The sequence below is a fragment of the Hippopotamus amphibius genome, chromosome 16 (genome assembly GCF_030028045.1).
Source record: "Hippopotamus amphibius kiboko isolate mHipAmp2 chromosome 16, mHipAmp2.hap2, whole genome shotgun sequence".
Lineage (NCBI taxonomy): Eukaryota > Metazoa > Chordata > Mammalia > Artiodactyla > Hippopotamidae > Hippopotamus > Hippopotamus amphibius.
The window spans coordinates 12,346,008-12,370,855 of record NC_080201.1 but is presented as its reverse complement, the minus strand read 5'-3'; the positions used below and the strand labels follow the sequence as shown (position 1 = coordinate 12,370,855).

The 24,848-nt window shown below is 55.0% G+C and overlaps 3 protein-coding genes across 3 annotated transcripts; 2 read left to right on the top strand and 1 right to left on the bottom strand.

Moving 5' to 3' along the window:
* Positions 1-1,803: 1,803 nt before the first annotated feature.
* LOC130838008 (chymotrypsinogen B-like) lies at positions 1,804-18,636 on the bottom strand. The gene is given in 10 exon segments (XM_057710773.1): positions 1,804-2,020; positions 2,457-2,590; positions 3,472-3,486; positions 3,489-3,651; positions 3,906-3,984; positions 4,098-4,177; positions 4,299-4,402; positions 14,197-14,314; positions 16,787-17,044; positions 18,210-18,636. Coding segments are annotated over 8 exon segments (828 nt in total). The 5' UTR covers positions 14,288-14,314; positions 16,787-17,044; positions 18,210-18,636; the 3' UTR covers positions 1,804-1,858.
* LOC130838009 (chymotrypsinogen A) lies at positions 16,595-19,682 on the top strand. Its single transcript, XM_057710774.1, has 7 exons — positions 16,595-16,778; positions 17,386-17,489; positions 17,611-17,690; positions 18,031-18,109; positions 18,429-18,609; positions 18,684-18,817; positions 19,461-19,682. The coding sequence occupies exons 1-7, from the start codon at positions 16,727-16,729 to the stop codon at positions 19,620-19,622; spliced, it is 792 nt and encodes a 263-aa protein (XP_057566757.1). The 5' UTR covers positions 16,595-16,726; the 3' UTR covers positions 19,623-19,682.
* A 463-nt stretch (positions 19,683-20,145) lies between these two features.
* On the top strand, positions 20,146-23,978 carry LOC130838987 (chymotrypsinogen B-like). Its single transcript, XM_057712749.1, has 7 exons — positions 20,146-20,212; positions 20,981-21,084; positions 21,170-21,249; positions 21,657-21,735; positions 22,163-22,343; positions 23,174-23,307; positions 23,756-23,978. Exons 1-7 carry the CDS (start codon positions 20,161-20,163, stop codon positions 23,915-23,917), a joined length of 792 nt encoding a protein of 263 aa, XP_057568732.1. The 5' UTR covers positions 20,146-20,160; the 3' UTR covers positions 23,918-23,978.
* The last annotated feature ends 870 nt before the right edge of the window (positions 23,979-24,848 follow it).

The following is a 24,848-nucleotide window of genomic DNA, read 5'->3' as shown; positions in this document are numbered from 1 at the left end:
AAGACTTGGTATGAGAAAAAGAATGTAAAATATACCATTAATAACTTTAGAACATGTTGAAATGATATTTGGATATACTGAGTTAAGTAAAATAGATAAATAAAATTAATTCACCTATTTCTTTTGATTTTTTTAGACAGGCTATGATATCATCTAAAATCACCCGTTTGGAGACCTCCCTGGTGGTGCAGTGATTAAGCATCCACCTGCCAATGCAGGGGAGACAGGTTCAATCCCTGGTTCAGGAAGATCCCACATGCCGTGGAGCAGCTAAGCCCGTGCGCCACAACTACCGAGCCTGCTCTCTAGAGCCCTTGTGCCACAACTACTGAAGCCTGTGCACCTAGAGCCCATGCTCCACAACAAGAGAAGCCATGGCGTTGAGAAGCCTGTGCCCCGCAACCAAGAGTAGCCCCCGCTCGTTGCAACTAGAGAAAGCCCAGCGCAGCAACAAAGACCCAATGCAGCCAATAAATTAATTAATTAATTTAAAAATACTTTGTTTACAAAGTAAAAAAATAAAATCACCCATCTGGCTCATATTACATTTGTAAGTCAGAAGCCAGGCACAGCCTTGCAGTTTTCACAAGGGCCACCAGGTGACAATCTTTTCCTGGGATTGTGGTTTCCACACACCACGGGACAGGTTGGCAGAAGTAAAGGCAGGTCTTGCTAGTAAGTGAAGAAGTAACTTAACCAGGCTTGTGCTTACTACTCCATTTTTATACAAATCACATCCCACATTCATTTGCATGTAAATGGTTTTTGCTGTAGATATAAAATGCTTGCACTTTGCTCTCCAAGTTTGAGTGGTCCCCACACCCCAATCCCACAGTGTTCCTTAAAACACTGGGCTTTAAATAATACTTTAAATAATTTATTTCATGCCCACTCCTCTGCCCACCCCCTGTCTCTCTTTTTTTCTTTTCCCCTTTCACATGTTTATTCTCCAAATCAGGTTTAGCTATTTGGGGGCCTTTTTCTGCATCTGTAGTAATTAAATTGTATATGTAACCTTAATTTCAACATATTATGACCCACTATCAGAAAACCTAAAATTCCACCAGGAAGAGAAGGATATTAGGAAGAATATGGAAAGGGAAATACAGCAGGGAGGCCAATGCCATTCCTTCCCCAATGCCCAGTTAGTGTGGACTACCTGCTGCCTCCCCAAAAGACTAGCCTTGGGGGAACTCTAGAGGGAAAGAAACACTGAGATATGGACCTGGGAGAGGATGATGTGAACCGGGGTTGTGTTTGACCAGTGTGTGCTGTGACTGATGGCGGAGGCTGTAGGCCTGGCTATGGGAGGATAAATGGGAAATGAACTGTCATAATTCTGTCTACTTCTTCCCTAAACCCAGTGCTTTGGGACAACAGATGTCTGCTCCAGGCCCATCTATGATAGAGTACAGGTGTCGTGGGGATAAATGGGTCGTGCAGAAATGTGCAGGTGAGAAACTGAGGAGAACAGAAAGACCATCTCCCAGCCCCACCCTGCCTTCCCAGTGACCATCTCTGGGGACTGCACAGCCTGACCAAGCCTCCTGCCTTACAGAAAGCTCCATGGGCCAAGCTGGCTCCAGCAATTAGTCCCTGGGTTCTACCCCAGGATGGAGTCCTGAGCAGGGAGGATGGGTTACAAAGACTCGGCTTCCTGAGAAGAGGGGGTGGGTGGTGTTGCTGGGGTACCAGCAGCCTGGAAAGGGAGCAGTGAGTGACACCTCCCCTTGGTGGCTGACGGAGAGCACTGCAGTCCCACATCACCCAGGCCACACGGGAGATATGTGCAGATAGTGCTTCTGTACAGATGCTTTTATTGGGGACTCTTGGGGTTGGGATGGCAGGAGCCCTGTGCTCATTTGGCAGCCAGGATCTCCTGCACCCAGGAGACAAGTGCAGTCACACGGGCATACACGGTGGGTGTGGACATAGAGCAGGTGCTGCTGCCCCAGGACACGATGCCCACCAGGGTCCAGGCTCCATCCTTCTGGCAGACCAGGGGGCCGCCAGAGTCACCCTGCAGGAGGAGAAAGGACTTGTGTCCAAGCCTGAAAAGGGAGTGCTGGGGCCTGGTGTGCCCTGACCTGGCCAGGTCCAGGGGGTGCAGACAGAGGACCAGTGGAGGCCCAGTGACTGTGCACAAGATACTCAGACCTGCTCAAATGGCAGCCCCAGCTCTGCCACCTACTCCTGGGGGGCCTGGGGCCCATGGCTTATCCTCTCAGCCTCCCCATCATCTATAAAATGGGCTGAAACATCCAGCTTGTGGGGTTGGTGTGAGATTAAATGCCCCCGGAAGCCCCACACCACACCTGGCCAGAGCCAGCCCTCACCAGGGGCATGTTCGTGCTGCTCCAGCCCTTCACGGGGGCACCGGGCAGAGCGTGAGGTTAAACAGGTCACCACAGAGAGGGGTGGGCCGAGGGCGGGCACCGGGGCAGGGCCAGGCCTACCATGCAGGAGGAGACGCCGACGGCACCTGCACAGACCATCACGTCGGTGATCCTGCTGCCCCAGAACTGCTTGCAGTCGGCGTTGGACATGATGGGCAGGGCCGCCTGCTGCAGCTTGTCAGGGGTCTGGAGGGCTGCAAGGACCGAGGGCGTGGGTCAGGGCCCTTCATCCCCCCAGCCCGCCCCCTCCCTCCCCGGGGAGAAGAGGCCAGGGGCCGCCTGAGCCCTGCGCTCCCCCTGTGTGGGCCTCGTCCTCCTCCACCACGATGATCGTGGATGCCGAGCTCTGCACCATCCCTGACACCTTCAGAGATTCTGGGACGTGGCTCCCCTGCGATTCCACACGAGGCAGTGGGGACCGTGCTTCCAGCACAGCTTTTCGACAAGCCCTGCCTCCCAGCCTCGGGCGTGGGGCCATCCTTCCTCCCCAGGAGAGGGGATGGACGTCCTTCTGCCTGGGGACACTGGAGGGGACCCACGAGGGAGCACCTCCCTCCTGCTGCTGTTTGCCGGCTGCTTGCGTCCTGTTAAGGGACCAGCGGGTGGGCGGTGGGCGGGGCGGAAGAACTCCGGACGCGGAGGAAGAGCCTCAGGGGCAGGGAACAGCGAGGGGAGGGGAGCCCTGGGCGCTCAGGCCTTAGTCCGACCTGGACTTTGGACTCCAGGCCGGGAGTTCAGGGGCGCTGGACACACCCGCCTCTTCTCATTCTGGAGGGAAATCTGGGCTGTCCATCTCCTTGCAGGTTAGAGAGGCGGGACTTGCTGGTACTTAAGTGTTTCTTCAGAAACTGTCTGTTCGCGTATATATTATTAAACCTTATTTTTATTCATGTTTGGTAGGTTTTTAATTAAGGGTGTTTTAAATAATGCATTGGAAAGTTGATGATGACTGTATAGGAACTTAGACCAAAGCATTTTAAAAAGAACCATACGTGTCCCACCTGGAGACCCCTGCGGCTCAGGTGGCCTCAACCCCAGACACGGCTCGTGGGTGGAAAGGCCACGGCCCGCTCACCGCTGTACTTGGTCTTCCCCAGCCCGTGGTGACGCACTGCATCCCGGAGGGACAGTCGTCACTGGCGCTGGGCAGGCACACGGCGGACACGGTCTCGGAGAAGCGCGCGGGCGTGGCCAGCGTCAGCAGGGCGATGTCGTTGCGAATGGTGAGTATGTTGAACTTGGGGTTCTTGAAAACCTGTGGGTGGGGCCCAGAATGACGAGGTGAGGCCCTGGGATAAATCGAGGATCTCCAGGTTTCAAAGAGACGACCTCCTTTCCTGGTGACCCATTCAGGGGAAACAGACCCACAGGAGCGTGTAATGAGAGTCCTCAGACCCGCCCCATCCGCACTTGACTTCTGTCTCTCAAGCGGCTGAAGCATCTTCGCCCCCTGTCCCTGCCCGCAGCCCCGCGGCTGATCCCATCCGGCCCAGCAGGCCCTGGGCGTACCTTGGCAATCTTCAGGACCTGGATGTCCTCGGTGGCTGAGCCCTGGTCAAACTCCCCGGCCACGACCAGGTCAGAGGTTCTGGGGGAATCAAGCGGCTGTTAAGGACTGAGAATGTGCCCGGCTCCCCTCCCTCACCCCAGACTGGAGCCTGGAGCAGAACCCTGAGCTCCTGTTCTCGCTCCCCTCCTCACGTGACCCCGCAGTGGGTGGCAGTGACCATCCAGTCCTCACTGATCAGGGAGCCCCCGCAGAAGTGGAAGCCAGTGCTGTCCTGGAGGAAGATGGGGAGGGTCAGCCCTGCCCGGACACCAGCAACACCGACCTGGACAGCAGCCCCCAGCCCGACCGATACCCCAGTGCAGGCCCCGCTCATGCAGAGAATCCCCCCTCACCTGCAGGGACACCTGCCAGGGCCAGGAGCCAGGGACAGCGTTCTCCCCATTGACGATCCTGGACAGGCTGCTAAGCACAGGTTGGATGGCGGGAACCCCACAGCCTGGGGAGGGAGAGGGGAGGGTGAAGAAGGGCTGAGACCCAGAGCGGGTCTGCAGAAATCCTGACGTGTACCTCAGCTGCCCAGGCTGGCTCAAGACTCTGCCACATTCCCCCCTCCTCCAAAAAGCTCCCGGTGCCTCCCACCTGTGGGCTCAAGGATCCCCAGTCACCCATCCAGGGATGCAGAGGGACGGGGCTGCACCCAGGGCCACCCTGCCTGACGGAGCAGAACACAGGCTGAGAAATCGAACTGTCCTGCCCGGACTCCTAGGCCCACGGTTCTTGCTGTGAGGCCTCAGACCAGTCACTGAATCCCTGACGCTCATTTTCCTCCTGGGGAACCCGGAACTCTGACAGCTGATGGGAGTATGTTTTACACTGAATTCTCTATTCCCAGAGATTTCAGGAACTCTTCATCGTATAAAGTTTTGGTTAATTATTTAATAAAATGGGACTTTGATTCCATGCCATAAAAGGACACATGGAGGAAACAGAAAACAAAGGACCTGAATTGTCATAAAATCATCAGAAAAGTCAGGTGTTCTTAATGTGTCCATGTACGCATTTGCTGTGTCAGGACCAGGTGAGTTCTTGCCACCTGTACACAGGTTTTACAATTCAGTGACAGTAAGGAAAGCTGGGCTGGTACAGCCCCTGTGACCAGCCAGGCCACCCAGGGGTCACGCAGGCCTTGCTGCAGGCCCAGACCTGTGCCTCCTGCCCGTGGAGACAGGGAGATGGACCAGCCACTCACGGAAGGTTATCACCAAAACTTATGTCATCAACAGAATCCATTTTTTTTGTAATAGCAAGATTAGAATAGCAACTGTGATGTATTCACACAGCTGAGTGCTTTATAGGGATTAAAGGGAATGAGCTGGGTCTCCGTATCAATGCGGATAAATCTAAAACTATGTGGGTGGGAAAAGGCGGGTTGTAAACCTGACGTATCAGATAATACTGTTCATATAAGTTTTTTTTTTAAGAACTTTTATTGGGATACAGTTAACAGACAATAAACTGCATATATTCAGAGTGTACAATTTGGTATCCCAATCTCCCAATTCATTCCCTCCCAACCCTCCCCGCTTTCCCCACTTGGTGTCCATATGTTTGTTCTCTACATCTGTGTCTCTATTTCTGCCTTGCAAACGGGTTGATTTGTACCATTTTTCTATAGTCTCATATAAGTTTTTATAAATGTTATACTGTGTTTATGGATTTATAAATGTGTAGTCAGTTTGTAAAAGCCCGTGCAAAAATGATACACAGTGAGTTCAGAATAGAGATCACCTTCCAAGGAGGAGAGAGGGGACTTTAGCTGAATCTGTTCTATATTTTAAAAAGAAATACTGAAGCAAATCTGGAAAAAGATAACATTTGCTAAACCCCAATGGAAGGTACGTGGATATCATATTATTTTCTGTATTTTTCACTATCTCTCTTTTTGTTTTTAAATAGAAAATAAAATGCTTGGCAAGTGCCCAGAACAGTAAATAAAAACCCTGGGTGGAGGCCACGGGAGGGCTACTGTCACCACACGCTGCCCACAGCTCCTCATCTTGAGCCACTTCTGGGGTGTCAGACCTCGGTGCAGCCCATACTGGCCTTTTCCAGCCTCCCAGTGCAGGGTGTGAGGGCTCAGAAAGCTCCAGAAGGACCCCTTTCCTCCCTGCAGGCTTGCTTGCCTGTCGCGGTATGAGGCCCAAGGGTGCAGGGACAGGGGCTAAGATCTCCCTCTTGGCCAAGCCCCAGGGCTCGCTCCGGACAGAGCCCCTCAACCCCCTGGTGGGGCCTGGCTGCAATGCCGTCGGGGGCTCCAGGACCTCCTCCTCAGCCCCCTCCCAGACCTGGCTGGGCCCCCAGCCCTGGCACTCACTGAAGGTAGCCAGCCCCCACGAGGGTGAAGCAGGAGAGGAGCCAGAGAAAGGCCATGCTGCTACAGTCAGGGCGATATGGGGCACCTGCCCCAGGGGCTCCTTTTACATGCCCTGGAACCCCACAGGCCCCACCCAGCCAGAAAGGCCTGCGTGCAACCCTCCTGTTATCCAGGAACCTTGGACGATAAGGGGTGGGGGGACCAAACCCCCCTCAAAGCCTGTACTGGCTCTCAGTCTGGGACACCCCAGCCCCTGGGAAAAGGGCAGCTGCCCTGGCACAATGTCACCCAGGAGCCTTGGTAACACCTGGCATCCCTGGGAGCTCAGGCCCTGCATAGCCCAGCTCTGCAACCAGGATGGAGGGCCGGGGGCTCTGCCACTCCCAGTGCGCCAGGGAGGATTCCCAGCTCCTAAGGACAGGCAGTCCCACCATGGGGTCCAAAGAAACCCAGCTGCTCATCACTGGGGGCCTTGGGTTCTCAGTGAAGGGTGTTTTCAATGTGAGACTCATCGAGGGAGGGAGGGAATACGGGGATATGTGTATAAAAACAGAAGATTGAACTTGGTGTACCCCCCCCCAAAATAATAAATAAATAAATAAAATTATTAAAAAATAAAAAAATAAAAGTACAGTATTGGGACTTCCCTGGTGGTCCAGTGGTTAGGACTCTGTGCTTCCACTGCAGGAGGCATAGGTTCGATCCCTGGATGGGGAACTAAGATCCCACGTGCTGTGATTCTGCGTGCCGAGCAGCTGGGCAAATAAATAAATATTTAAATATTTAAAATTAAAAGCACAGTATCATACAGAGATGCTGTGTCATCCAGAGAGTCACCTGAAAACCAGCCCAGCCAAGCAGCTTCAGAGCCTGCGTGAGGACACGTGTGGGCAAGAAGGAATCGCCCCCACGGATGGGCGCAGGCAGGTCACAGGCTGGCAAACACACTGACCGGCTGTCCCCTAACTGCCCACTGAGCTCAACCGAATTCTCTCCTCCTGTGATAATTCACAACTTAAGGAACTAGTCATTGCTGAATACGTGAGTTTCATAAAAACGGAGCTTTGATTCCACACCATCAAAGGACACATTGAGGAAACAGAAGAGAAATGATTTTAATCGTCAGTGAGAAGAGGACAGATGTAGGTAATACAACAGTGATGTATCTGCCGTAAGCGGAGGCCAAAGGACTCCTCAGCACCACGGGCACAAGTTCCTTCTCTCCCCTGGGCCAGCGCCTGATCTGGACACCGGGGCAGCCACAGGGACAGAGCACAGCGCCCTTGCCCTCGTGGGGCTAAGACCCCAGCAAGAGACACAGACACGAAACAAACAAGAACAGAAGGCGGCGAGCTGGAGAAACCGGGAGAGGGTTGGGAAAGCTGCTCCCCTGGACAGTCCAGCCTGGGCCTCACTCATGAGCCAGTTTGAGAAGGAAAATGCACCAACTGGGTAAACTGCGTCTTTTCCCAAGGCTTCCGGGGCTCTGTGGTCACAGGGCCATGGTCACCTAGCGAGAAGCTGGTCAGAGCAAGCAGGACAGCGTCACAGGCCTTGATTTGGACTCGATTAGCTTCAAAGTTTTATCTCCGAGTTTAAATTTAGTTTTGTTTTAGAGCCGTGTGTTCTCTGCAGAAGGATGTTAAAACTATTCCGCCACTCTTGAGCAGACGCTCTGGCCAGTGAGGACAGTGGCCGCGGCAGGGAGGCCCGAACCCTGCCTCTGGGGGAAGGTGGACACAGCCAGATTTCAGGGGGCAAACAGAGTCGGGCCAGCAGCCGCTTGGTGACCGGGTCTGAAGCTTTTGGGTATTTTAACAGACTGGGTTCAGGCCAGGGATGTCAGCCCTGGCTTGGAGCATAAGGATTCCATATTGAATTCCAGACCAAGTTAATTTATGGAAATATTAACATTTGCTGTTTTCGTGTTGTTTTTCCTTCACTCATTCTAAGCAGGTAGCAAAGCCGTTTGTATTTTTCTTGCCTCGGGGATTTTTCCAGAGCAGAAAACAGCAGCAGCCTGAGGTTACTGGCTCTTGAGGTCTGTGGGGAGAGTAAACTCTTGGCCTCGTAGAGTACAGGAGAGATGAGGCCTCCGAGGGGACAAGACAGGGAGCGAGTGCTTCCCCGGCCTGCAGAGATTGGTGCACTCTTGCCAGTGTGCTTTTTTCCTTGAACGATTCCTTTTAGCGCCAACCCATCCCCTCATTCAAACCAGACCATAAGGGGAGCACCCCCTGGGAGCAGGGTGACCGTCTTGTCACAAGGAGGGACAGCCTTTGCCACCTGCTGAAAGCCATCTCCCCCTTCTCGTCCTCACGGAGGGTGAGGAGAACCCCAGCCGTTCCCTTCCTGCGCTGTGGCCGAGTCCTGTGGGAATGTGGTGCTCGGTGCCTGGCCGCCATCTAGAGACCCGGAGAGCAAAGATGCTGGCCCAGAACCACGCCACCGCGCAGGGCAGAGCGAAAGCCTATGGCGGCACACCTCCAGAGCTCTGCTGTGGGAGAAAAGCGCATCTCTGTTGTTTTGCCACTGTCAGCTACATGTTTTATCACGAAAAGCAACTTAAGTGGCACAGAGTAACTGTAAGAATGGTTCTGGATGTCTTCCGTTTTCCCCTTCAGGTCCACTCTCCGCCCTTCTCCACCTTGCAGGCCTCCAGCAAGACTGACCCTCAGGGACGGACGAGACTGCATGACAGCTTCCCAGGCTCTCAGGCTTCCTGTTGGGGTCAGAGCCAGAGACGGGGGAGGAGAGAGCAGTTGGGTGTCTTTCTCTGGGTTCCCTCCCTGAGAGGCTGCTGTGGCTGGCTGTCTCCCTCTACAGAGGCCACGGACGGCTCCTTTCAGGTGACCCTGTCTGCACAGCTACCCTTACTGGGTTCTATAATTGCTCCCCCCGGGTCCCTTCAGCTCCAGGTGTGTCTCCATTTTTGCTAGAACCCTGTGTATCTCACTATCCTGTTGGTTCCCTAAACCCTACCCATGCCTTTGTAAAAATTCCCTTTATTCAAACTTTCCTTAAGTAACCCAGTTTGAATATGCTACCTTTTCTCAGGCAGGCCCATGACTGATACAGTAACAGTGGCCCCAGGACCACTGAACACGGAATTCTGGGACTGGTCAGCTCACACCCTGGAGTGGTCCATGGACAACCTCTTTGCCGGGGAAGGTGAGACCTGGTGGCGCATGGCACACAGTGGCATCACAATTACTCAGATTAACACGGGAGGCGGCAGAGGCTGAAGTGCAGGTGGGCACAGGCACTGGTGGTCCCGAGGCTGTGGCCCTGAGTCCCTACAGCGTCACTGGTGATGACGAATGGGGGGAGGTGTACAGATGGCCAGCGAGCACATGAAAAGGTGATCGAAACTGCCAGTCTTTAAGGAAATTCGAATGAAAACTACAGTGAGGCATCACTTCACACCTTTTAGGATGGCTAACAAACAAAGAACAGAAAATAATAAGAGCTGCAGAGGATGTGGAGAAACTGGAACCCTTGTGCACTGCTGATGAGAATGTAAAATGATGCAGCCACTGTGGAAAGCAGTATGGCAGTCCCTCCAAAAATTAAAAATAGATTTACCATATGATCCTGCAATTCCACTTACGGGTATATACTCAAAAGAATTCAAAACGGGATCTCAAAATGATATTTGTACGCCCATGTTCAGAGCAACACTATTTACAGTAGCTAAAACACGGAAGCAACCCAAGTTTCCATTGACCAATGAATGAATTTAAAAAAATGTGGTGTGTGTGTATGTATATATACACACGGAATATTATTTAGACCTAAAAAGGAAGAAAATTCTGACATATGCTACAAATGGGTGAACCTGGAGGACATCAGGCTAAGTGAAATAAGCTAGTCACAAAAAGACAAATACTGCATGCTCCCACTTATATCAGGTACTTAGAATAGTCAGTTCAATGCTAGTTGCCTGGGGCTGGGGGGAGACACTTTTCCAAAGAAGACATACAGATGACCAATAGGCATATGAAAAAAATGTTCAATATCGCCAATTACTAGAGAAATGCAAATCAGAACTACCATAAGACACTACCTCTCACCATTCAGAATGGCCATCATTAAAAAGTCTACAAATGACAAATGTTGGAGAGGGTGTGGAGAAAAGGGAACCCTCCTTCAGTGTGGGTAGCAATGTAAGCTGGTACAGCACTATGGAAAACAATATGGAGGTTCCTCAGAAAACTAAAACAAGAATTACCATATGATCCAGCAATCCCACTCCTGGGCATATATCCAGACAAAACTCTAATTCAAAAAGATACACACACCCCTGTGTTCAGAGCAGCACTATTTACAATAGCCAAGACATGGAAATAATCTAAATGTCCATCGACAGATGAATAGATAAAGAATATGTGGTACATATATACAATGGGATACTACTCAATCATAAAAAAGAATGAAAAATGCCTTTCGCAGCAACATGGATGCAACCAGAGATTATCCTACTAAGTGAAGTCAGACAGAGAACAACAAATACCACATGATATCACTTATATGTGGAATCTAAAATATGCCACAGATGAACCTATCTCAGAAACAGACTCACAGCATAGAGAACAGACTTGCTGTTGCCAAGGTTGGTTGGGAAGGGGGAGGGATGGACTGGGAATTTGGGGTTAGTAGATGCAAACTATTACACACAGAATGGATAAACAACAAGGTCCTACTGTACAGCACAGGGAACTCTATTCAATACCCTGGGATAAACCATAATGGAAAAGAATATTTTAAAAAAGGTATATATGTGTATAACTGAGTCCCTTTGCTGTACAGCAGAAATTAACACAACATTGTAAATCAACTGTACTTCAATTTAAAAAACAAATTAATAGGGACTTCAATTTTAAAAATAAATAAAACAGATGATTGAACTTGGTGTACCCCCAAAAAAATAATAAATATAAATAAATAAATAAATAAATAGCCACTGATGGTCCAGTGGCTAAGACTCCACGGTCCCAATGCAGAGGGCCCAGGTTCGATCCCTAATCAGGGAACTAAATCCTGCATGCTGCAACTAAGACCTGGCACAGCCAAATAAATAAATAAAATATTGAAACAAAACAAGACAAAAAACAAAAAGCACTAAGTATAAAGAAAAAGATCAATAAATTAGACTTCATTTTTTAAAAATTAATTAGTTAATAAAAATAAATATAAAAGAAGATATTTGTACACTGATACTTATAGCAACATTATTTACAGTAGCTAAAACATGGAAGCAACCAAAGTGTCCAATGACAAATGAATGAGTAAACAAAATGTGGTATATATAATCAATGGAATATTATTCAGACCTAAAAAGGAAGAAAATTCTGACATATGCTACACCGAACCTGGAGGACATTATGCTAAGTGAAATAAGCTAGTCACAAAAAGACAAACACTGTATGATCCCACTTATACCAAGTACTTAGGACAGTCAAATTCTAGCTGCCTGGGGCTGGGGGCATGGAGAGCTTTAGGTGAATGGATATAGAGTTTCAGTTTTGCAAGATGAAAGGAGTTGGGGGGGAAGGGGCAATATGAGGGTAGGAGATTAAGAGGCACAAACTATTATGTATAAAATAAGCCACAAGAACTCATTGTACAACATGAGGAATATAGCCAATATTTTGCAATAACTATAAATGGAGTATAACCTTTAAAAATTGTGAATCACTTTATTGTATACCTGTAACTTATATAATATTGTAATTATATACTACACTTCAGTGAAAAAAAAAGAGTTCTGGAGATGGATGGCGGTGATGGGTTGTGCAAAAATGTGACTGTACTTAGTACATTCTGAAATCATTAAGATGGTAAATTTTATGTTATATGTATTTTAGCACAATTTTGAAAATTGAAAAAAAAAACACAGTGAGATGCCTCTTCACACGTATAATTTTTTAAATGGAAAATAAGTTTTGGCGAGGTTGTGGAGAAATTGGAATCCTTGTACATTACTGGTGGGAATGGAAAATAGTGCAGCTCCTGTGGAAAAGAGTCTGGCAGATCCCCAAAAGGTTAAACACAGAGTCACCATGTGACCCAGCAATTCCACTCTTAGGTATATAATCCCTAATCTTTGCCCCTGCTTCCAATTTAGGGCTAACCACAGAAAACCAAGGGTGTACCCCTAACCAATCCCATAGGACGCTCTGCTTCTAGTCTGCTGCCTAGCTTCCCTGTGCCAGCATGGCCAGTGGGCACATCTGAAGCCCTCCCTTCTTCACTGTAAAGTTTTCCGTCTCCTCTGCCTGCCTTTGAGTCTCTGCCTGCCTTTGAGTCTCTGCCAAACACAAGTGATGCTGCCTGACTCCCCGGCTATAGCAAGCTCTGAATGAACAGACTCTAAGGGTTCTCACTGGGGTGGTCTTCACTGATTTCCACAAAGGCCAAGCTCCTGCTGGCAGCCTCCCCCTAACATGTCACCCTCCCCAGGGGCCAGGTAACCACTCTTGCATTTCCAGCCCCACTGACCTTAGCCCTGAGCACTGCATCTCCTTACGGTTTCCCCAAGTCCTGGCCACACCTTTAGAAACAGTCTCTTTGTTACACTCTCCAGTGAGACTCCTGGCAGAATAAAGGATCAAAATGCAAATTTCAGGGACTTCCCTGGTGGTCTGGTGGTAAAGAATCCATCCTGCAATGCAGGGGACTCGGATTTGATCCCTGGTTGGGGGAACTAAGATCCCACATGCTGTGGAGCAACTAAGCCCGAGGGCCGCAACTACTGAGCTTGCATGTCTCAACTAGAGAGCCCATGTGCCGCAAACTACAGAGCCCACGTGCTCTGGAGACTGCTCCACACAACTAGAGAAGAGAAAACTGGCACGCCACAACTAGAGAGGAGCTCATGCGCCCCCCACCTCCCCGCCCCAACGAAAGATGCTGTGTACTGCAACAAAGACCCGAGGCAGCCGAAAATAAAAATGAAGGAAGGAAGGAATTTTTTAATTCACATTTTATTCTCTAATAGAAAAATAAGGAAACCTGTCTGTGTTTAGGGTTGAGAATCCCTTCATTACAAGGAACAAAAAGGGAGTGGGGTGAGGTAACAGCCCAAATGTCCCAGTGGGAGAATGGGTGCATACAATGGGGTGTACTTAAGACATGAAACACCCCTCAGCAATAAAAAGCAACACTGCTGATACACGCAAGAACACAAATGAATCGCGAAACCATGTGGTAGCGTGAAAGAATCCAGTCCCAAAGACAGCATACTGTATGGTTCCATGCACATAAATTTCTAGAACAGATAAAACTAATCGACGGTGAAAGAAATCGGGACAGCGGTTGCTGGCTGTGTCCGAGGAGGGGGAGGTGGAAAGCAGCATGAGGACACTCTCGGGGGTGATAGTACTATTTTATATCTTGGTTGTGGCGCTTGTTACGCTATGGTATATATATGTCAACATGTATCCGTCTTTTCACTTAAGATCTGTGCATTTCACCATGTGTAAATTATACTTCAATATATCTCACTTTTATTTTTTTTTTTAAAGGGTTGGGATTTGACCCCCTCAGTGGCACGACTTCAAGAGGCGTGCCTCCTTCACCCAAAGACACTGACTTCTGGGCTCCTACCTGGAGGGACTCACGCGCAATGCCCCGCACCCCTCTGCACCGCCTCGACGCCGCGCAGGACCTGGAACCCTGACCCCACCCCACCCAAGGCCAAATCCCAGCAGGTGGCTGGGCAGGGATCTGATCAGGGTCTCCTATCCCCAGCAGAGCTCTTCCCCCAAGCCCAGGCTGCCTGGGAGAGAGCCTCCCCCATGCGGGTCCCCGTGCGCAGATGGATCGCGTCATCTCCTGAGTGACTTTCTCTGAGTTACCACCTGTTTGTGGGCTGGCTTCAGCACTGCCCATTACACATGCTAGACGCCACATACCTGCAACGAGGTGACAGGTGCAGAGTGAAGGTTTTCTGACGTGGCAGACAACCCGCGAACAAGGCCATACCTTCTCCCTGGGAGTGTGCATGGGCAGAGATGGCTGGGCTCCAGGAATCTAGAGATGAGGCAGGTTCCAAACCCGAGGATGGGAGAGGAAACTATCAGCGAGACAGTGAACCCAGGAAAACGCTCTTTACTGTAAACTTGATTAGCTAAACAACTTCTGGGTCCAGAGATCCACCGATGGCCACCCAGGCCATCCATCATCCACGGCCTCTGACTGATGCCTGCTTTGCCCCTCGCCAGCCACAGCCCAGGCTGAACCGCTGCCTGCGACGAGGCCTCACGGCCAGGGCCGGGGCCAGAAAGGCGGTGGGAGTTCTAAAAGTGAGGGAACAGCTCGGGCAAGGGCCCAGAGGCAAGAAGTTCGGGGCCCAGATAACGTGGAGATTGCCCCGCACCTAACACGCGGCCCTTAGGGGTCCTTCCTCTGGGTCGGAGGGGTCGGCGGAGTGCGCAGTCTCGGGTCGAGACGCAAGGCGGGAGGGCGGGGCGGGTGGAGGACCGTGCGCCCCGCCCCGTCCAGCTTTGGCCCCGCCCCCAGCAGGAGTCGACGGCCTGCGGGGGGCCCCCTGCCCCGCCGGCAGCTGCAGCTGCGCGAGTTCCCAGGTCTCTGCCAACCGTGCGCGGGCAGCGCTGGGCGGGAAGGACCCCGGCGGGCTGTCGGCTCCCCAGGTCACGGCCACGGGTCGGCTCCAGCCGCCGCGTGCCCTCCCTCGCCGGCCGTGCCTCTCCCCCACTCAGGTCCGGCAGCTGCCACCTTGGATCTTGGCAGCCACTCTGGACAGCCCTGTCTTCACCAGGGCCCCCCTCCGTCGGCTCCTTGGCCTCTCCGCCCTGCCTCGTGCCCTCTTGGTGCCACCCAGCCTCGCTCCACCAGGCCTTTGCTCTCCCTGGACACTGTCTCCACCCAGATAGCTTGGCAGACTCAGATCACAACTTAATGTTCCCTTCGGAGTGAGGCCCTCCTGCCTCGGTATTAGTAATAATAATAATAACATCAACAATGATAATGGTAACTCCTTAGCTGGTAGTAATGTGTTTGTGTGTGTGTGTGTGTGTGTGTGTGTGTGTGTGTGTGTGTGTGTTTAACTCTTTTCGGTAAACTCTCCACCCCTTTCCCATGTAAGTTTGTAAGGCAGGAATTTATATTTCTTTCTTTCGTTTGTTCCGTTGCAGCAGGGACCTGGTAAGCGCTGGTTGACAGGATAGATGGAATTGCACAGGTGGTGGGTTTCATACAGATGGGGCCACCCTCTGCATCCTGTTTCGTGCCCTGCTTTGCCACCTAATGCGTTGTCACTGGTGTCTTCTAGAATGCACAAAGGGCCCCCGCAGGCAGGTCGAGAAGGAAAAGTACCAGGTCTGACCAGCACGGATTGTGTTAGGTCTGGTCCCAGAATGCTCAAGAAGGCCCATGCCCTTTCATAAAGTGGCACCCATATTCTAAGCATCCCTGTTTTACATACTTAGAAATGGGATTAGAGAGGGTAAGTAACCTGCCCAAAGCCTCACAGCTGTTTTGTGCTGAAACCTGTGAACCACCACGCTACAGTCATCAGTGCAATGGAAATTAAAAATAGCCATGAGCTATCATTTTACCCATGTGTTTTGGGGCGCTTGCCCTGTGCCTGCAGGCTCACCTTCAAATTTCTCCCTCCCTAGTTTCACAGTCACTGGGAAAGGGCCCTACTGCCCGCCAGAAAGAGGCCTCCGTGCCCCCGGCCTTCCCACCTGGTGCAGCCTCCACTAGCTCTTGCTGGGACGATAGCAGGGGCCCCCTGGCTGGCCCTGGGCCCCGTCCTGCCCGTGGATGTCATGTGCTCAATTCCAAGGGCAGATGCCTGGGTGGAGGGGCCTGGCCCCATGTGAACAGGCAGTGGGCGGGCTGCCCACTGAACCAGCCCACCTGACTGCCACTGATACTGAACTGAGCCTTCATGGAGCCTCCTTGGCCATCCCGAGACTAGGGGAGCATCTTCAGCCCACGGGTCCCACGTGCCCTCACCATGCTTCGGTTCCTGCCCCTCCCCCTACTTGACCACGCCACCCGTGGGTCTTTGAACAACTGTAGACCAACTAAATTACTTGTCCCAGGTCCTCCAGACCATAAGAAACTTGGCTGGGCCTCAAATCCTGCCCAGGCCTGGCTGCTGCCCGCAGGGCCCCTCCAGAGGCAGGGCCTGGAGGAGGAAACCTGTATGTCCCCTTCCCCTTAGCTGTGGGTCAAGAGCCACCTTGGTCGGCCCCACCTCTGCCCTAGATCCTGGCCCCAGGCTCAGCCATGACTGCAGCTGCTGGCATCCCAGGCCCTGATGCCAGCCCTGCTCTGGCACATCCTGCCCACTGGGACATATGCCCAGGAAAGGGATTATCACCTCAAGGTCTTCAGATAACAGCCTGGTGCACAGGGATATAATGGGGAGCCCTCCAGGCTGGCACCCTACACCTCCCTGACTGCCCAACCATGACCTTCCTCTGGCTTCTCTCCTGCTGCGCCCTCCTGGGCACAGGCTTAGGTGAGTACCAGGTCAGGCAGGAGTTGGGAAGGCTGTCTCCCCTTCCACCAACTGCTGGTCAGCAGGGAGCGGCGGGGTCCCGACTCCCAGTTCAGCCATGCGCGGTGGTGTGAGCCTGAGCGAGTCTTTTTCCGTCTCTGAGCCTCACCAGCTCCATCTCTACAATGAGGATGCTGGGAGGACTGGACCGCGCCAGCCGGTGTGAGGCCCCCAGGGTGGAGGTGGACCTTCCTGGGGCCTTGCACCCTGTGCAAGGAGGAGCAATTCTAGAGGCAAAGAAAGTTCTGTGAACAGTTGGTGGCCCCCACCAACTTGCCTGCTAAGCAAGGGACCTTTCATCCTTATTATACCAACTCTGTGAGGTTAGCAACTATAAGATCCCCATTTTGCTGACGGGAAACTGAGACTCAGCGTGGTTAAGCTGGGCAGTGATAGGGCCCCGCCTCCCAGCCCACGCTTTGGCCCTGCCACCACGTGGCACTCAGCCTGTTGGGCTTGTCTGGGCTGGAGCACACGTCAGCCTGAGTTGTCCCTGGGGTATTTCTGGGACAGGGAGTCCTGGGTGGGACCTTGACCTCCACCTGTTACCCCATACTCCCCCCCTCAGGCTGTGGGGTCCCCGCCATCCAACCCGTGCTGAGCAGCCTGTCTAGGATCGTCAATGGGGAGAACGCTGTCCCTGGCTCCTGGCCCTGGCAGGTGTCCCTGCAGGTGAGGGGGGATTCTGTGCCTGAGGGGCGCCTGCACTGGGGTATCGGTCGGGCTGGGGGCTGCTGTCCAGGTCGGTGTTGCTGGTGTCCGGGCAGGGCTGACCCTCCCCATCTTCCTCCAGGACAGCACTGGCTTCCACTTCTGCGGGGGCTCCCTGATCAGCGAGAACTGGGTGGCCACTGCTGCCCACTGCGGGGTCAGGTGAGGGCCCGGGGTCCCCAAGAAACCCCTTGGGTGGTTTCCTCCAGCACTGAGGACTTGTCCTTTAATGCCTTCAGTTCCCAGTTTCTCATTTGGAAATGTGTAGCAAACCCAGGTCCTGCCCGTCTCCTAGGGGTTGCTGGGAAAACAGGCGGTAGGCTGTAGGCACAATTGAGATTCTGAACTTCCATCTCTGATCAACACCACATCCCTGTGCGCACACGCACAGAGACACGCTCCCGCACATGCCTGCACATGTGTGCACTCACACACATGTGCGCCTTGCACCCCGAATGCCCCCCTCACAGCAGTAACCCCTCCTTTCTCTGACCCCCTCCAGCACCTCCCACCGGGTCGTGGCTGGGGAGTTTGACCAGGGCTCAAACTCCGAGAGCATCCAGGTGCTGAAGATTGCCAAGGTATGGCGGCCCCGGGGTCCAGGTGTGACCCCAGGCCGGGCGGAGTGTGCCGCCCAGGCTAACCCCCAGGCGCCCCGGCTCCTCCCGGTCACCCCAATACCTCCTCATGACGGGGCAAAGCAGAAAGCAGGGTGTGCGCGGCTCCATGAGGGGAAGGGCTGGGCCTCGGGCTCCTGGGGCCGCGGAAGGAGCTGCCGAGCTGGAAGGGCTGTTGTCCAGGAAGGAGCGTGGAGGCCGTGAGGGGTAGTCCCGCGCCGGGTTCTGCCTGGGTCAGCTTCTTCCCGGACCCCAACGGCGGCTGTCTGGCCTCACCCCACAGGTTTTCAAGAACCCCAGCTACAGCTCGCTCACCACCAGCAACGACATCACCCTGCTGAAGCTGTCCACACCCGCGAGCTTCTCCAAGACCGTGTCCGCCGTGTGCCTGCCCAAGGCCAGCGATGACTTTCCCGCCGGGATGCAGTGCGTCACCACGGGCTGGGGCCTGACCAAATACACCAGTGAGTGACGAGTGGCCACTGGCTGGCTGGGTGGGAGGCGGGGGCAGCCATTGCTAACCACCCTGCCCTTCCAGATGCCAACACCCCCGACAAGCTGCAGCAGGCGACTCTGCCCCTTCTGTCCAACACCAGCTGCAAGACGTACTGGGGCAGCAAGATCACCAGCAGCATGATCTGCGCCGGTGCCAGCGGCGTCTCCTCCTGCATGGTATGGCCTCCCGGGCTCCCCTGGCTCCCTTCCCTTCCAGCCTGGCGTGGGTTCAGGCCAACGCCCATGCCGAGGACTTGGGCAAAGAGAGAGGAAAAGGAAGTAGCAGGCAAACGCTCTCTCCCTGGGCACTCCTGCCTGAGTAGCTGGGAAGACAGGGCTCCTGGAGGGTTATCAGTGACCTCAGCAGAGAGGTGCCAGAGCAAGGGGCTCTGGTCTCAGAGCCACCATATTGCAAGAGTCCATTGATATCAGTGCCTGAGCAATGGCACCTCCTGGAATTGTGCAGTGCACAGCCTGGGCAGCAGAGCATGGTGGCCCAGAAGGGCTCCAGAAGGGGTCCGACAGTCCTTCCTTCCTCACAGTGGCCCCATGGCCAGCACCACCCATGCTTTCCTCCTATCAATCACACCTGCTCTATTGAGCCTCTGTTACAGGACCCCACGGCAGGGGGTGGCCCAGACTTCCAGGGGCACAAACCACAGGAGTTGCTGAAGTTTCTTTCATAATCCCTCTAATATGCATGTGCTGAGCTTCTACTGGCTGTCAGGCCTGGGACGGGGCTCTGGGAACAATGTTCAGGGGCCTTGGAGCGAGGCCACCTGGCCTGCCAGATCCTAGCCCCCTTCTCCCTGTCCTGCAGGGTGACTCTGGCGGCCCCCTGGTCTGCCAGAAGAATGGAGCCTGGACGCTGGTGGGCATCGTGTCCTGGGGCAGCAGTACCTGCTCCACCTCCAGGCCTGGCGTGTACGCCCGCGTCACCGCACTCGTCTCCTGGGTGCAGCAGACCCTGGCGGCCAACTGAGCCCCCAGCCTCACCCTGGCCTCCCTGCCGACCTGGCTTCCAGAAAGCCTCAATAAACCAGTGGAAGACATGTTGATGGTGTCTGTGTCCTGTGATGGGGCTTCTGGGAGTTCCCTCTGCCCCTGACCTCGGACCTTCGCTGGGTCAGGTGGCAGGGGATGGTGTCTGGGAGAGCCCCTCCTTAGTCCACCTTCTAAGAGTGGCCAGGAAGGGCACAGGCAGATAAAGGGGGACCTGGCTCCCACCTCCCACCTCACCATCCCCCTGCGGCGCAGTGTGCTCAGGGCCTGCCCTGGGGAGTGGGCGGCTGGGGTTGAACCCAGTGCTGGCCCCACACACCTGTGATTCTAGGAAACCTTCCCAGGCGTCGCCCCCAAGGGCTGCCTCTTCCCAGGCCTGAGCTGGAGCCAGGTGCATCTCAGCCCAAGGTCTCATGATAAGGAGGGGATGGCGTGGCAGGCTGCAATTGGTTGGCCGGGGGAATATATTGGGGGGGGTCCCTTGGGCAGACGCCATCTCACCTGCTGAGCCACACACCATGGCCCTTCTCTGGGTGGTCCTTGGCTTCTTCCTCTTTGGCAGCAGCTTTGGTAAGTTCAAGGCTCAGGCAGGCTTGGCAGCCCCACATCGAGCCTCGCTCACCTCCTGGCCCTCACACCCAGAAGCAGGGAACGGGAGGGTCCAAGTCCTCGTACCTCTAACTGCCCTGCCACCCACCCCTCCAGCTGCCCCTTTGAGCCTCTGTGGGTGTCTCTGCCCAGCTCCCCACTCCTCCGCTGGACCTGGAGCCCTCTCCATCGCCCGGAGGTCCCTTGAACCCTCTGACTCAGTCTCCTCCATTCACCCAGAAGCCGGGGGGCAGTCTGGGCTCCTCCACCCTCCAAATGTGCCACCGAGCTGTGTGAATTCTGCCTCGAGAATGTCCCCCAGGTCCGTCCCTCTTGCCCTGCCCCACCACCCTCTGGATTTGGACAGCGTCCTGGGTCTGTGCCACCCCAGCTGGGGTAACACCCTCACCCAAACCTGCTCCCCCTGCAGACTCAGAGGCCATAAGAGCACCCAGGACTCAAGCAGGACATCCCAGCCCTCAGGACAGGATCCTGGGCTCAGAGGGACTCCCTCAGGGCACACAGCAGGCTGGGGACCCTGGGCCCCAGCTCCAGATACCCTCAGCCTCGGGGACTGTCCACAAGGGGACCTAAGGGCAGCTGTCAGCTGGACGAGTGGGAGACTGAATGCCCTGCAGCAGACAAAGCTCTGGGGGCCAGGGTGCCACAGAGGCCTGGAAGTGCTGAGTCTTCCCCCCGACCCCCTTGGGGCAACATCCACGGACCAGTTGCCCTGTCCCTGCCCCTCAGGCTGCGGGGTCCCTGCCATCGACCCCGTGATGCACGGCCTGTCCAGGATCGTCAATGGAGAGGACGCTGTCCCTGGCTCCTGGCCCTGGCAGGTGTCCCTGCAGGTGAGGGGAGGCTGAGGAGGGACAGCTGAGACAGGGAGGGGTGAGGCGAGAGGCCAAGCTGACTCTCCCTTCTCTCTCTCCTCAGACCAGCTCTGGCTTCCACTTCTGCGGGGGCTCCCTCATCCGCGAGGACTGGGTGGTCACTGCCGCTCACTGCGGGGTCAGGTGAGGCCTGGGCTGGAGCAGGAGGGGCCCCCACTTCACCTACACGAAGGAACCACCTTCACCCGCTCCCGTGCCCAACCAGGCGCCATCACGCAGTGGGAAAGGGTCTGGCAGAAGCTGCTCCCGTCCCCCAGCTGCAGGCAGGGACACAGTCAGAACTCTCCCGCCCTAGCACCCCCACCTCCCCAGAGATGCCAGGTTGGTCCAGGACAGCTGGTCTGGGCCTCTGCCTTCACTGTATAGATGGGGAAACTGCGGTCCAGACCAGAGCGATACAGGAAGGCCCCAAGGTCACCACGAGATGCAGTGGCCCAGCTGGGGCTCACCCCTCCTGCCACACTCCCGGGCGCCCCTCTGAGGAGGTGGCTGTGGGCCTGCGCTCCGTCTGCCACCCCCTTTCTCTCCAGGAAGAACCACCTCGTGGTGGCCGGGGTGTCTGATCACTCCTCCGAGGAGGAGGATGTCCAGGTGCTGAGGATCGCGAAGGTACAGACGGCCGGGCGGGCAGCGAGCAGGGTGGGCCCCTGGGGCGCAAGCAGCAGGAGGGCAGAGGGAGGGAGCGGAGGACCCTGGCCAGCGGCTCAGGCCGCACCCCACCCGCACCTCTCCAGTCCGAGCTTTCTTTTCTTCTCTTTCCCCAATAACAAAGCTCCTTTACAAACACTGAAGATTGTTTCTGATTATAAAACAAGTTTTGCTGATCGTAGAAAAAAGCAAAATATGTCACATGCCATCTCCCCCCCACTCCAGACATCTGATCTGTTCCGCCTCATCTGTGTTCCCTTCTCAACACCCTGTCCCTTTGGTACTCGGTCCCCCTCCCCCAACCCCCATGCCTCCAGGCCTGTGTCCCCCCTTAAATCTCCCAAGTCCTCCCTCTGCGGCCTGAACAGCCCCCACCCTTTCCACGCAGGTCTTTGAACACCCGCTGTGGGACGTGCGCACGGTCTGCAACGACATCGCCCTGCTGAAGCTGGCCACGCCCGCAAGCCTCTCCGGGACCGTGTCCCCCGTCTGCCTGCCCAACGCCAACGCCAGCTTCCCCGCGGGCGCCCTGTGTGCCACCACCGGCTGGGGCAAGACCCGCTACAACGGTGAGTGTCCCTGAGCACTTTTTAGGAGCGACACATTCTGTTTTATGGTCTAAATTCCAAACACAACCCTAGATTGTAACAGTCAATAAATCTTCTGTTATTTTTACTTAAAACCCTCAATTAGAAACCTACCAAACATAAATAAAAACGAGGCCTAATAATATATATGTGAACAGTTTCTGAAGAAATACCTAAGTACCAGTAAGTCTCGCCCCCGCTAACCTGCAAGGAGATGGACAGCCCGGATCTCCCTCCAGAATGAGAAGAGGCGGGTGTGTCCAGCGCCCCTGAACTCCCGGCCTGGAGTCCAAGGTCCAGGTCGACTAAGGCCTGAGCGCCCAGGGCTCCCCTCCCCTCGCTGTTCCCTGCCCCTGAGGCTCTTCCTCCGCGTCCGGAGTTCTTCCGCCCCGCCCACCGCCCACCCGCTGGTCCCTTAACAGGACGCAAGCAGCCGGCAAACAGCAGCAGGAGGGAGGTGCTCCCTCGTGGGTCCCCTCCAGTGTCCCCAGGCAGAAGGACGTCCATCCCCTCTCCTGGGGAGGAAGGATGGCCCCACGCCCGGGGCTGGGAGGCAGGGCTTGTCGAACAGCTGTGCTGGAAGCACGGTCCCCACTGCCTCGTGTGGAATCGCAGGGGAGCCACGTCCCAGAATCTCTGAAGGTGTCAGGGATGGTGCAGAGCTCGGCATCCACGATCATCGTGGTGGAGGAGGACGAGGCCCACACAGGGGGAGCGCAGGGCTCAGGCGGCCCCTGGCCTCTTCTCCCCGGGGAGGGAGAGGGCGGGCTGGGGGGATGAAGGGCCCTGACCCACGCCCTCGGTCCTTGCAGCCCTCCAGACGCCTGACAAGCTGCAGCAGGCGGCCCTGCCCATCATGTCCAACGCCGACTGCAAGCAGTTCTGGGGCAGCAGGATCACCGACGTGATGATCTGTGCAGGTGCCGTCGGCGTCTCCTCCTGCATGGTAGGCCTGGCCCTGCCCCGGTGCCCGCCCTCGGCCCGCCCCTCTCTGCGGTGACCTGTTTAACCTCACGCTCTGCCCGGTGCTCTGCCCGGTGCCCCCGTGAAGGGCTGGAGCAGCACGAACATGCCCCTGGTGAGGGCTGGCTCTGGCCAGGTGTGGTGTGGGGCTTCCGGGGGCATTTAATCTCACACCAACCCCACAAGCTGGATGTTTCAGCCCATTTTATAGATGATGGGGAGGCTGAGAGGATAAGCCATGGGCCCCAGGCCCCCCAGGAGTAGGTGGCAGAGCTGGGGCTGCCATTTGAGCAGGTCTGAGTATCTTGTGCACAGTCACTGGGCCCCCACTGGTCCTCTGTCTGCACCCCCTGGACCTGGCCAGGTCAGGGCACACCAGGCCCCGGCACTCCCTGTTCAGGCTTGGACACAAGTCCTTTCTCCTCCTGCAGGGTGACTCTGGCGGCCCCCTGGTCTGCCAGAAGGATGGAGCCTGGACCCTGGTGGGCATCGTGTCCTGGGGCAGCAGACAGTGTGGCCCATTCTCGCCAGGCGTGTATGCCCGGGTCACCGAGTTTATTCCCTGGGTTCGCAAAGTTCTGGAGGCCAACTGAGCCCCTGCACTGCCCCAGCCCCCACCTGTGTAAAACCCAAATAAAACTGCTTGCATCTTCATGTCTGTGTTTTTGCCGAGGTGGGTGAGGGGTGGGTGGATGGCTGCCTTCACTGAGGTCCCCCTGGAGCTCAGAGCTGAGAGAGACGGCAGATCACCTTGCCCTATTCCTTCCTCAAAGAGACGGGGGAAATGAGGCCCAGGTTCACAGGCAGAGCAGTGAGAGCTGGCAGCAGCACCACTGGTCCCCAGGGCTCTCACCTTATTTAGGTGCCAGACATACCCGACTTCTGGGAGAGGGACCGCCGACCCAGGGTGAGGGCCCCTCTGGTCCCCTACCTCACAACTGGGAGGCCAAGTCCACATGTAATTCAAATGGGATACTTGTGGAGAAGTTCCGCAAGCTGAAATTAAGAGCTTCTTTCTAAGAGCTAAGTTCTGGGTAAGGTCTGTCACGGCGAGTTTCTCTGCATGGAATGGTGCATCTCCCAGTGGTGTCCCCAGTGGGGAGTTCTCTGCCTTGGGATGTAGAGGCCCCAGCAGGGCTCACTGGCTCCTGGAGCTGCTCCCGCCCCCACATCCATCTTCTCCTTGGCTGCCTGCCCAGGCACTATGCTGGATTTTCATCAGATCTCAGCACCGGCTGCACCCTTGGCCAGTGCACTCACACTGGGCCTTTCTGGCCTCAGGCCCCGGACCCTGACAGCTGCTCTTCAGCCTTCCTCCAAGCAGCCCAGGCTCCCCCACCTTATCTCCTGGCCCAGCCCTGCTTCCCCAGGCCTTAGTTTTCTTCTGAAGGGACCCAGCTTCTCTTCACCCTCCTGAGAGGCTGCCCACAACCTCACCACGAATCCCTCAACCCGCCACTCCCGCTGCGGCATCCGGAGCGGGGAAGCACCTGCCTCCCACTCACAGCTCCTCTCGCCTCTCAC

Bases quoted from the DNA above. Each gene is read 5' to 3' on its own strand.
- LOC130838987 (XM_057712749.1), top strand. From the start codon at position 20,161: ATGGCCCTTCTCTGGGTGGTCCTTGGCTTCTTCCTCTTTGGCAGCAGC. The intron at 21,085-21,169 runs GTGAGGGGAGGC...CTCTCTCCTCAG, and splicing joins CCTGGCAGGTGTCCCTGCAG to ACCAGCTCTGGCTTCCACTT. The intron at 23,308-23,755 runs GTAGGCCTGGCC...CTCCTCCTGCAG, and splicing joins TCGGCGTCTCCTCCTGCATG to GGTGACTCTGGCGGCCCCCT.
- LOC130838009 (XM_057710774.1), top strand. From the start codon at position 16,727: ATGACCTTCCTCTGGCTTCTCTCCTGCTGCGCCCTCCTGGGCACAGGC. The intron at 18,110-18,428 runs GTATGGCGGCCC...CTCACCCCACAG, and splicing joins AGGTGCTGAAGATTGCCAAG to GTTTTCAAGAACCCCAGCTA. The intron at 18,610-18,683 runs GTGAGTGACGAG...CTGCCCTTCCAG, and splicing joins GGGCCTGACCAAATACACCA to ATGCCAACACCCCCGACAAG.